Source organism: Hetaerina americana, unplaced genomic scaffold, assembly GCF_022747635.1.
Source record: "Hetaerina americana unplaced genomic scaffold, ioHetAmer1.1.p SCAF_112, whole genome shotgun sequence".
Classification (NCBI taxonomy): domain Eukaryota; kingdom Metazoa; phylum Arthropoda; class Insecta; order Odonata; family Calopterygidae; genus Hetaerina; species Hetaerina americana.
In genome coordinates this window covers 412161-424298 of record NW_027286204.1, presented here as the reverse complement: position 1 = coordinate 424298, position 12138 = coordinate 412161, and the positions used below count along the sequence as shown (strand labels likewise).

Here is a 12138-nt window from a genome sequence, read left to right as displayed (position 1 = left end):
ACCTTAAACAGATAATCAGGACACATAATCAAGAGTTCACTGCATATTACCATCTGGCGAACTGTCAACTTGAGGTAATTTCCTTTAATATTAATTCATTGAGAAGAAGTATGTCTTAAATGACTGCAGGAGTTTTTTCTTTTGGGGGGGTTGAGGCCAAATTAAACCTTGCACATTCTAAAAAAGAAGTCAAGTCGGCCAATAAGGTAATATTTACTTCTAGAAAGGTCATCAATGATTTCTATCCACTTTTCCTTTCTAAAGAAATAACAAGAGTGGCGAGTCTGAATATAGACACACCACTTTTGTGGGGAATGGAGGCCCTGAATCTGAACTCTCCATCCCCTACTTGCACCTGAGCAATGTACCACTTGCAGATTAGCCTCCTGTACCACCAATTGATTCCTATTTTCTGTAATATACTCATTAGTTTTTCCCAATTCACTCAGTCAAACACCCTTCCAACTATGAAAATCTATGAAACAATCAACAAAATCTATGAAATGGGTAAATACATCCCCTAAGTAATCATTTGTCCTACTCTCTATCTTTTTGTTGATCATCCTCGGAACTGCTTTAGCGGAGTGCAATATCAAGATTATTGTTACGCAGTCTTCACATGCTGTAGCCTTTACTTTTTTGGAATTGGAACCAACACTGAACTCACTAAGTCTTTCAGCCAGATTCCTTCCTCATAGATACTATCAATCAGTCTATATAAACTATTCCTTCCACAGTCTCATATGCCTTTCAGTAGTTCCCCAGGAATGTTGTCTACATTCATGGCCTTATTTGATTTAATCCCCTTCCTTCTCGTTTCAGAGTACACCAAGACCTAAGCTAAGGGAACTTTTATAATATGAATTTTGTTGAAAATTGTTAACACATTTTGTTCAAATAATTTAATATTCTTCTCAAATGAAGTCTCAGAGCACATATGCTCTCAGATGCCACAACATTCCAAATGGGTGTTCCCATGCATGGACATCACAGAAAGGTGGCCCCCCATATGCAGTGTTGTCACTGCACACTCACTTTAATGTATATTGTGGTAATCAATCAGTTGTATCAGTATGCTCTGATGAAGGAAATAGGTCTCTTGTTGTATTTTACCGATGCTTAGACTTTGTACATGAATTTAATAAAGGAAAAGTCACACACAGTGTCCTGGCCGTACATCACTGAGAATTCGGCCGACCTTTCTTTTAGGACCATCCTACCTCCCTATGTCATATTGGCCTCTTGATCTTTCAGTGGCAGGAATGGTATGTCGTCAGAATGATATACACGTCGACGAGTCCAACGTCGCCCGAAGGTATTATTGGTAATGGCATGCCCCAATATGTCATACGAGGGTTCATGAGTTGTCGAGTGAACACCCCGCAGCAGATGCGCCAAACTAAGCACCAGCACCATCAGCCAAAACCAACCACATCATCAGGCTGAGAAGATGCAGCAATATTGCACTCCCAACCAGTGCCGGCTTCACAGACAATCCGTTCAAAAGGTATCAGTGCTTCTCAACCTTTGCCACCACCTCGAAAGTCCCTAAAGAGGATTTACCTACCGCCTTACCAACCCACTTCTTCCAACCACCAGATGATGACAAGTGTAGGGAATAATGCAAGTTAGCCGCAAGGAATGGCCCCAGGGGGAAAACAAATGAGTTCTTCAGGAGACATGGCTTCTTCCACAATCTTCAAATAAACAAGTTTTTAAACACCATCAGTAGGCATAAGTACACACTTGTAATGCTCAGACAGAAAGTTGAGAAAGGGTATGCCATTTTCCAGCACAGATTTATGAATAACAGCATGAACTGAGACGATTAGAAAGAAGCGAGGGCCATAATAATAAAGGGATATCAGAAACCAAATAAGAAACTGCCAGAGAATATTGTACACAAAAAAGACTAGAAAACCATTGATTACCAACCAGTTCGACTATAGAATATTCACAGGATGGAAGTATATGGTTAATACATTAGGACAGAAGGAGAACACAATAATAAGGATAGCTTAGGTCCATGTGTACTTAATGACACGACAGATTTGGGTAAGATATATGGGCAGCATTACACATGGTGCATAATGAAAGATATCACATTTTATTGTGAAGACAGAAGATTAACCTCAATGGAATAAACAACCTACTTTAGACTCCCACCCTCCAGGTCAAAACATCATCTCTTTTGCACGTTTAGAGACAAACAAGACATCACTCACTCCTGTATTCAAAACTTCTCAATTCCGTAATTTAATTACCAGTTCACAGCGAATGCTGTCATTGCCTTAGTGCTACCTCCCTCGAATACCATGTCTTCATTGAAATTTAATGTTTTGATTGATTCACTGAAAGCCCTGAAATTAGGAAATAACCGTAGAAATTTTATAATTACTGAAAGTGATTACAAAAATGTTGACTAAAATACAGAGAAAAGAATAATTTCAGAATGGACCTCGCACTTTAATGCATATTTTTCTAATCAAGTTTGATGAAGTCTCCTGATACTTGTTACATGGCACCAACATCTTTGCTGACATTTCTTCACAATGGTTCCTAATAAAAGGCATGAAGATTTAATAAGATTATGTTAACTGCTCTTATAATTAATGCCATCTATCTAGGGAATTTACCATTGAAGCATAAAATCTTTTCCTCTCTCTAATTTCTTAAATGTCATTTTTGCAACAAACTTTTATTATGAAAACTAAATAAATCTGCTCCAAGCAATGGCCGCATTGCACGGATACATCAGACAATTGGAAGAGTTCATTGCACTGTGTTTGTGAGAGTTTATAAGTGGACACACTAGTATAAACATGCCTATTCACCTACATCAGATACCCAAGTTGATACCTACAAAATATGCTGTTGAATGATCGACAATTCAAAGTTTGTGAATCATGGCTGCCTTGTTCATTCCCATTGGAAAATTAGCAGCATTTCTGAAGCTAGTTTGGTACGGTCACAATCCCGAGGAGTTACAGCATTGAAACTTGACTGTGGAGGAAACTTTGATTACAATGCACTCCAGAAAAAAATGACCAAGGCATTGCAGGTTTCTTAAGGCAATCTGACTTGAGGACGGTGAAATCAGCCAAAATGGCGATGGCCAACCAAAATTTCTATTGATTACTCATTCAGAGGCAAACGAAATGGAGAATATCAAGCAACCACATTGCCCCTGCTGCGCAAAGAAAAAACTATTCAATTGAGTTTACACAAAGGAAATTGACAACTAAACACCCACAATGGTGAAAATTGAGGTAATTAATTTCTTATCTAGCTGACATTCTTGTCCATTAAATGAAGAACGTGAAGTTTTACCCAATGTTCCTACCTGGAAAAGAACAGTGGATATGAACATATTTCTTCAATTAACAAGGAACTTACGTCCAAATTATTACAACATCCACCACATTCAGCCCCATACAATTTTAAATCCCAATTTTTACAACTGCCCTCAGAAAATCCAATCAACACTGTGGCTCATTTGGGGAACCTTCAACTTAAAATAGTTTGAAACGCTGGTCAATGAAGAGCACATTAAGAAAAATAGATTTAGTATATTCAGAGGCATGCCATTCCCAAACTATTTCTTACCTAGGGATATCAATAACCATGGGTGTTCATATAGATGTCATTCTCGTGTATCTACTTCAGGTTCATGTAAGGCAGAACTAATTTTAAAGGATTGATCTACAGCATGTTTTAACAAGGATTAAGAAAGTGTAAGTTCAGAAATTAAAACAATTTGAATGAGTGGGAAGAAATAGCTAGACATGGCGAACAGCCATGTACAGCACAACTTGCAATCATTGAAGGGGAGGACATCCATAGAACTAAGTTTTAGATTGACATCCAATGCCTACCTACAAAATGAAGTCTCATGGAAGATAGGGGTCCCACACCTATTGGCAATAGAACTACTTCAAAGTGAACCCCCGTGATCAATGATATTGAGTCTTGAACAGAGAAGACTGATATTTTTAACTTTTAGGCAAGAAATAAATTCAGATTGAAGGACAAACGATGATCATTACAAATTCCCAGAGATCAATATGAAGTAGACTTCTAGCAAGCTGGGGTGCAATGAGCACCATTAGTATATTTGGTATAAGCTTTTGTATTACCTCATCATTACTAGCAACAAATAAGCAGCAGCTCACCACTTTGAAGTAGTTCACTACTTATCCACGGATTCATTCATAGGTATCTCATCCAGGGACGACAAGTCACCCCCCCCCAACTTAAATCAACCAAAGGTGACAAGGGCCCAATAACTGACCTTTACTTCTAGATAGAACACCCAAGCCATTTTAAGAACGGGCACAACACAGAACAATGGAAAATCTGTAAGGCGCATAAGCAATCCACACAAATGATCACCAGTACCCCAGTTGGCAAAATTGGTATCAATATAATGTCAGAGCCTTTATAAAATTTGCTCTTTAAGTTTTTCCTATCTTACGACTCACTAGACCCACACTGGCAAATACATAATGTGGACCTCTCCTCAAACAAGGAGCACAGAAGTTTGACCAAGGGATCGTAAATCAGCAACAACCATCAACCCTCAATGTCATTTATTCACAAATGATACATTTACGATGCAGCTGTAGCAGCAGCTGCAGTTTCCTTCAGACGGTCCTTCTTCAAAGGACCCATAAAGCTGGCCTTATCAGCAGCAGTCTGGAACCGTCCATGTCCGAACTTAGAGGATGTATCAATGAACTTCAAGTTAATTTTCTCCAATGCAGACCTCTTGGTGTGAGTCAGAAGTGACTAGAAATAAAAGTGGATGCTTAGATATTTGTACCCCGCAACACTTCATTAAAAATGGAAGTTGTTTGGTCAGTCCTATCATTTAATTTCATAGAAAATCATATTTCAAATGTCTTGGCTCTTTAGTGCTTCATCATTCTGGCAAAGAACTAAGAAAATGCACAAAGCATGCTTACCTTTCGCAGTGTTATGACCCTCTTCTTAGGGCCCATGCAGCAACCCTTGAGCATGACAAAATCATTGTTGACTTCGCCATAGTGAGGGAAACCTCCCATTGGCGTTATTGTCTTTTCAGTCAAGTCGTATTCCGTGGAAGCATTGTTCTTGATAACCTAAAAAGACAATTATATTTTAATTTCCATCACACTTCAGAAGGAACTAAAGCTATGTTAACATGAGAAAATAGGAATGCAGCACTAGGCTCTAGTACCAACAGAACAGGAAACCACAAGAAGGGAGAATGGCAACAAAAACAGAAGTAGGAAGATCTGCGTAATCAATCGTCCATTGATACAAGCAAATGTTTTAATATTAAAAGGATGAACTAACGGCAAAACAAAATGACCAACAATGACAAACCCTAACTTTCATGCAATGGAAAATTAAGACTGAAAAAACCAATAATTTTGGGATGTTCAATGAAAGCAGGTTAATAACTGGGAGTCATAACCAGGTACCCGGGCCCTCTGAGGAGATGCAGGCGACAGTAGTTTCATACCCCTGGTAATGCAACCATTACTGCAATTACTCAAAGAGGTTTGAGTCACTGAGTCATAAGTTATGTTAACATTGTCATAGTCCTCTGTTCTAAAATTGACTAGCGAACTATTAATGACCTGCCTATACCACACAAAACATTGAAACTTGTACAAAAATAATTTGCTTTGTGAACGTGACTGCCACAATATTAAAAAAAATTAATATGAAAAAACTATTTCTTAGGGAAATTATAGGCAAACTGGCAACTTAAACATCTGCCTCAACTAAGTTTAAAACAAAATTAAAAATTCGAAATTTATCAACCATACATCCTTTGTATTGTGTTGAATAAGAAAAACTGATATATGGTCCACAAAAAAATGACATTGGAGGGTGTAACATTGCATTCTTAAGTTTCAATTGATCCATCACAAAACAAATTTCAAAATGGGAAAGAAAATGTTTCCATTAACTGATATCATATGTTATGGCTACTATGCCATTGCTTAACCTTTAGATAATAGATATGGAATATTGTCTTGGCAAGGATACTATAAGCCATGTCAGAAGCACTACCAACATGCGAGAGAAATGGCACTTGGTCAAACAGTCACAGAACACGGCAGTGAGCTAGAACTGGGTCATATTAGTGAAATCTGAAATTTTCTTCTTCTGGTATCAATGCTAAGAGTAGGCACCTCACAATTGAGAGGGAAAAGACCAAATAGACCGAGGCGAGAGAAGCAGGGCACCCGGTATCGCACAATATTGATATACGTATCACTATGGGAAGATGAAATGAATGGCAGAATACGCTGATAAATTTGTGATTAAGCAGGGAGGCACAACAAAGAACAAGCCACCCATCAACTACACAGTGCGAATATCCTGTCTTATGAAATTCTAACTGCCCATCTAAATTACTCCCTCGCACGGATATTTCTCATATCCATCTGTCATATGCACATATGATGCCCTTTAATCATGGGGATGGAGGCTAACTTGTGATTGACATGCCAGGAAGTTTTGCGTAGGGACAACCACTCCTATTGTACCATTAAAGGTCCACAGAGTTGTTTAACAACAAGCATTTGCAACGTGACACTTCAGATATTATGAGGTTCTCAGAACAAGACACCACAGCTAAATACTTATCGCTGATGACTGCCAATCCGGTTATAACGCCAAGAAATCAACAATGATTGTTGGACTACTGTGCCCAGGTACTCATATCAATAGCTTCATGAAAATTCTAAATTACGATTCTATTCATGATTGCACCCACCAAGAAGATGAGTTGCCAAGGGGAGGGGGACAGAACCTGCTTAATACCTTTCCTTCCTTAGTGTGAATTCCTTGCCCAATGCGGTAGATTTTTTTGTTCATCTCAGTCCTGTGGTGATAGCCCTTCTGTCCAGCACGAGCAACTGTGAACTGCACACGCGAAGGATGCCAGGCACCAATACAAGCCACTTTTCGCAGACCCTTGTGCGTCTTCCGTGGCAGCTTCTTCGTGTGCCATCTGGATGTCACACCTAGAAAGAATTGACACCAAAATCAATGACATGAATATGACAGACTACCAGAAGGCTACCATAGCCAATCAGTAGGAAGGCAGCATAAAACTTCCACACCTAATTCAGAGCGCCATGCTAATCATCACATGCTTAATCTGCCGTCTTCCAGGCCATCAACTTACCCTTGTACCCCTTTCCTTTGGTCACACCAATAACGTCAATCATTTCATCTTGAGCAAACACCTGCGACACTGGCACCGGCTGCTCCAGATGCTCACGGGCCCAATCCACTTTTTGATCAATGGTACCACCATTCACCTGGATCTCCATTATGTGAGCCTTCTTCTGACGTTTCTTCAATAGCTTCATCTACAATATAAATCAGCACTGAAAAACCTTAACTATGACCAGTGTTGTAAAGCTACATCTTTAATGTCAACTTTAGATACACAAATCTCGTCTATTACAATGGGTGTATTTGCTATCCCAAAATAGTGTAGATTCGCCACTTGGGGCATAGTATGGCATGTACACAACATGGTTTATCTCTTAAGTTATGGCTCAATGAGCTACCCGAGAATATGGAATATGCTGTGTTAATATCAGACCCGTAAGTAGACATCAATACTTTAAGATACCATGGCGTGGTCTCTCCAACATGGTGGAGTCCAAATGCCTTACAAATGAGCTCGAGGGAGCACATTTGAGTATCTATCTCAACACCAAAAATACCTTTCAAATTCTAAAATCCAAAATTTGGAATTAATATTTAAAAACATGAACTTTGACCAACCTGGGTGTGAGCAATAACCCTAATGACCTTGCAGTATCTCTTCATTTTCGCCAAATCTCTGTCAATCTGCTTGCGCCCAAGCTCATCTTGCCACTTCTTGGATGCCTTAGTAAATGCCTTCTTTTTGCACTTGTACCTAAGAATTCACGAGACAAAGAGAGGATAGCCTCATCATTTGAGCGGAGGCTCGACCCTCGATCCCACTTCGGGAAACGATTCGCCCAGACTTGCGGGATTTCACTCTCGTCAGACGAGCGCTGAGAGGAGAGCTATGTCGTTCCGATATTAAATAAGCACAAGAAGTCATTTCAACAGAAATTCCAACAAACATAATCAAACATACCAGTTCTTGTAGAATCTCCTGCGGCACTCCTCACTTAAATGCTCAGCCCAGACTGTGACCAAGCCTCGCAAACCATGCGGCGTTTCGATATACCCAACAATGCCAACAATCACCATTGGCGGTGCTTCAAGAATTGTAACAGCTTCCACAATTTCCTTTTTATTGACCTCTGCAATGAAAAATTGCCATTACAATTTTAACAAATTAAAAGATTTGTTATTTATTTCAAGAGAACTTTAAGCAAAGGACGTAGGTTAGTCGACAATATTGACGAGTGCACTCGAAGGAATGCGATTGTCAACGATGGTTAGAAAGCTAAGTGACCATCATTCTGGAACTTGTGTTTCACACTTCATCAAAACACGTTAATCATATCTTGACAAGCGCAAGCTCTAACTGCCGCAGGGCACGTAAAATTAACTATTGTAAATAATTTAACTTTCTCTTAACCTACCTCTGGCAATAACGTTATGAAGGGTATAACGACCTGCCATATGCCAATTCAATTGATGAACTATAACACCCGATAGTATAAATAATGAAGTGCCCACAGCAGTATCGCTATCATGATATTTCGGTTTCCCCTGCCATTCATTTTCGCCTCCCCCCCGTGGATGGACCGCTGCTTACAGTGTTGGGTCACACATTCTACCCGTGTTCTCGGGGAGGATACCATTGTTTGTTGCATGCCCACATTGGGTTGGAATTCGTTGTGCCTTTTCAAATTCTAGCTTCTCCGCTATTGGACACAGGATATTATATAAAGAAATGTGTGTATATGTGCAACTGTTTGCCATGTAATAGTATATGCAATAGCATACGTTTAAGCTGAAAGGATTGTGGTATGAATGTATACGCTACTTTGAATATGTTCGCATTTGGTTACGCTCCTTTTGACACGAGATGACCTAACAACCTCCGCAGTCCGCCCTTCGGGATTGTAAGATTTTGAGTGGCGTACACCCGAATTTTCAAGCGTCAGCGCATAAGGAACTTGTAAACGTTAGATGTCTTTATTGGGATAAAATTGAAACCTAATGGTCTGACGTTATGTACTGGAGAAAAGCAATAGCGAATATTGCACTGAACACTAATGTGAGTAATAAAATTGTGTCCAACATGGTTTGCCTCTTTGGTAATCGTCCAATGGACTCCAAAAAGGAAATGGAATATGCTGGGCCATTGCTCAACTCATCACGAGGAGCGCAGTTGATTTTCGATGCTGTGGCAGGAAATTGCATTAAACAAACAACTCCCACGCCACTAGAGGGGTTCCACGAGGTAGTGGAACGTCCTCAGCATCGGTGACCTAAGATGCCGGGAAAATCTGTCCCTCACAACTTTTCAAATTAAGTCTTGCCTCGCACAATACACGGAATTGCGTGAAGACGGGTGATTAGTGACCAGAAAAATAAAAGTATTTACTCGAAGAACTCTTTAGTATTATGACTTCAGTGGTCTGTTTCTCATGATCCGATTAAGGAGAGCTCTACTTCCACGTGCAATTATCGGGTCGTGTTTCAATGTTTTGAATTAGATGGCTGTGCAGCGGGCTTCCGAACACCAAGCTATGATGATCTACCATAATGAGGCAGCGAACTATCCCCATTAACAGCCCTACTATTTTCCGTACAAGACACTTATCCGTACCAGACATTTATCTGCCCTCGTGGCTTACCAGAGATAAGTTACTTGCGAGATATATATTCCACGATCACATCATTATTACCAAACGATATACATGCAATTAAGCGTTGAGGGAATTATGGAACTTACTCGATCCCGGTCGATCTGCCTCTCTGACCACGTGGGTCATCCCAGCTTTATATCCAATGAACGCAGTAAGATGAACTGGTTTCGCTGGATCATCTTTCGGAAACGCCTTCACTTTACCCCTATGCCGCTGCGACCGCTTCTTGGGATAGAATCCCATTGACCCATGACGGGGCGCGCTGAACTTCCGATGAGACTGAAATTGAGAGAAAAACATCAGATACCTGGTAATTTTGACCCACATGTACAGCACTAGTTAACAATATCAGACCGCCCTAGATAATCATCCTCAATTAGGAACCCCTATAGGACTTGTAAATCTAAATCATCATGTTGACTTAACACGTGGCATAATTCCATCCATCGTATCTTTCACTAATTTCAAAAAATGCGACTAATAATGATGAATAACACATCCCTAAACCTTTAATTTTGTTTTCAAGGACCTTTGAAATAATTTTGATTGTGGATGGAATAATGCAAACGAGATATAAAACTACAGAACTGACCAACACTTACCATGACGACAGAAGAACGACAGAGGCTTATACAATCGAAGTGCCAGTTATAAGGACTTCACTCTGTCTCAACGATTTGCCACTTGGTGGCGTCCTAAAGCCATTAAACTAAACAAACGAATAAGGATATGCGGCTTCGCATGTTTCTTGTTTTCATCAAACCATTAAAGACGATTAATAAAACAATTTTATTTGGAAGTGAAGATTTTATCTAATTGAAGCGAGATGGATGAAGAGCGAAACAATAGAAATCCTCTTGGAAGATTTCTTAACACCGTCGCTACCGTATTAGATACTCCGGTTGTATGGTTTCGAGGTTTGTAAGAAAATTATCAATAATAAACATGTATTAACTAGATTCCCTGGTTATGGTAAAATATACATTAATTTACAGAAAGTATCGTCGAACCTAACCGCTCTACCTACAATTGGTACCATCAGAAATTTCGTCGTGTGCCCACAATTGATGAATGTTATACCGATGATATTGTCTGCCAAATGGAAGCAAATTTGCAGTTTAAAAGAGATAGGTGTGCGTCTTTTTTCAATGCAGAATATAGTATAGTCGAAAATGAGGTTATAATATAATCCTTAATCAAATATGTATGTATGCATTTTCTTTATCTCTTCAGGCTAGTTGATTCAGACATTCTTAACATTTTGAGATTGAGATTTGAAGATTGTACTCTGTACGAAAAGCCAAATTCTCTTGAAAAATGCAAGGGACTTCTTGAGCAATATGAAAAGGCTGCAGAAAACTGGTTCATTAAATGTGAGGTTTTATTGATGACATTTTATTACTAATAATTTAGTAGCTAACATTTTATTACTAAGTAATTGGTCGAAATTTATAAATAAGGAATAAATCTACCTTGTGAACATCAACTACAGACAATTGTCACAAAATTATTATTATTAGCATTAGCACTATAAAATTATAATAAATTCAAAGGTCCAGTCTCCATGGATTATCACGTTTAGAATTATCAATTTGTTCTCTGTTGTACCAAGTAACGACATTTTCCATTCAGATGGTGATCTAGGAGGTTATGGAGGTGCTCGAGAAGCGTACATGAAGCAAAAGCATCGGTTAATCTGGGAACGTCGACACGGACCAGTTGGATCTGGGATGAAAGAAACTGCTCCCCAAGCCTAAACATTAGGAAATGTAGTAGGTCAGCACTCTGTTTCTAGATAAGGAGTATTTTACAAACTCTGTTGTTTGATATAATCGCATGTAAATAGAATTGTTGAAAGCCAATAAATGTGTTGCATTAATTACTCGCTTGTTAAAGCTTAATTTTTCAATGATTTAATGTTGTGTTCGATAAAGTATTGTACATTACATGGTCCCAACCCTCAAAATATCTCTTAAATGCTGAGTTGGCGTATTTTTGTTCGAATGGCGAATATTGACCAACTTTGTGTACTAGAACTAGTACCCATTTGCCTTTCTATGGCCTCGTTTGGACACATCAGGTGGACAGTTTTAGTTAGGTTTATCATATTTCCCTGTAGATTTCTTAAACGAAATATATCCATATATATGTTTTATTTTGAAGTAATTTCTCAATGTGAAGAATAATCTTGAGGACAACACAAGTTTAGTTTTACGAGTTGGCTCATGTGTCCAAGAAAGTACAAATTGCACTTCCTTCTTCCCTTAAAGAGGTGATCCAAAGTAGACTTTTTCGAAATCAGATTGAC

At 39.0% G+C, this 12138-nt stretch overlaps 2 protein-coding genes and 1 non-coding gene across 3 annotated transcripts; 1 reads left to right on the top strand and 2 right to left on the bottom strand.

Moving 5' to 3' along the window:
* Positions 1-4574: 4574 nt before the first annotated feature.
* On the bottom strand, positions 4575-10514 carry RpL3 (ribosomal protein L3). The gene is made up of 8 exons (XM_071582452.1): positions 10433-10514; positions 9917-10109; positions 8141-8309; positions 7798-7933; positions 7187-7373; positions 6820-7022; positions 4965-5120; positions 4575-4788 (listed from the first exon to the last, which is right to left on the bottom strand). The coding sequence occupies exons 1-8, from the start codon at positions 10433-10435 to the stop codon at positions 4609-4611; spliced, it is 1227 nt and encodes a 408-aa protein (XP_071438553.1). The 5' UTR covers positions 10436-10514; the 3' UTR covers positions 4575-4608.
* LOC139685453 (small nucleolar RNA SNORA73 family) lies at positions 9247-9445 on the bottom strand. The gene has a single exon (XR_011700108.1). It is a non-coding gene; the product is annotated as a small nucleolar RNA SNORA73 family (small nucleolar RNA).
* A 42-nt stretch (positions 10515-10556) lies between the features above and the next one.
* ND-PDSW (NADH dehydrogenase (ubiquinone) PDSW subunit) lies at positions 10557-11709 on the top strand. Its single transcript, XM_071582453.1, has 4 exons — positions 10557-10747; positions 10826-10961; positions 11064-11203; positions 11463-11709. The coding sequence occupies exons 1-4, from the start codon at positions 10657-10659 to the stop codon at positions 11585-11587; spliced, it is 492 nt and encodes a 163-aa protein (XP_071438554.1). The 5' UTR covers positions 10557-10656; the 3' UTR covers positions 11588-11709.
* The last annotated feature ends 429 nt before the right edge of the window (positions 11710-12138 follow it).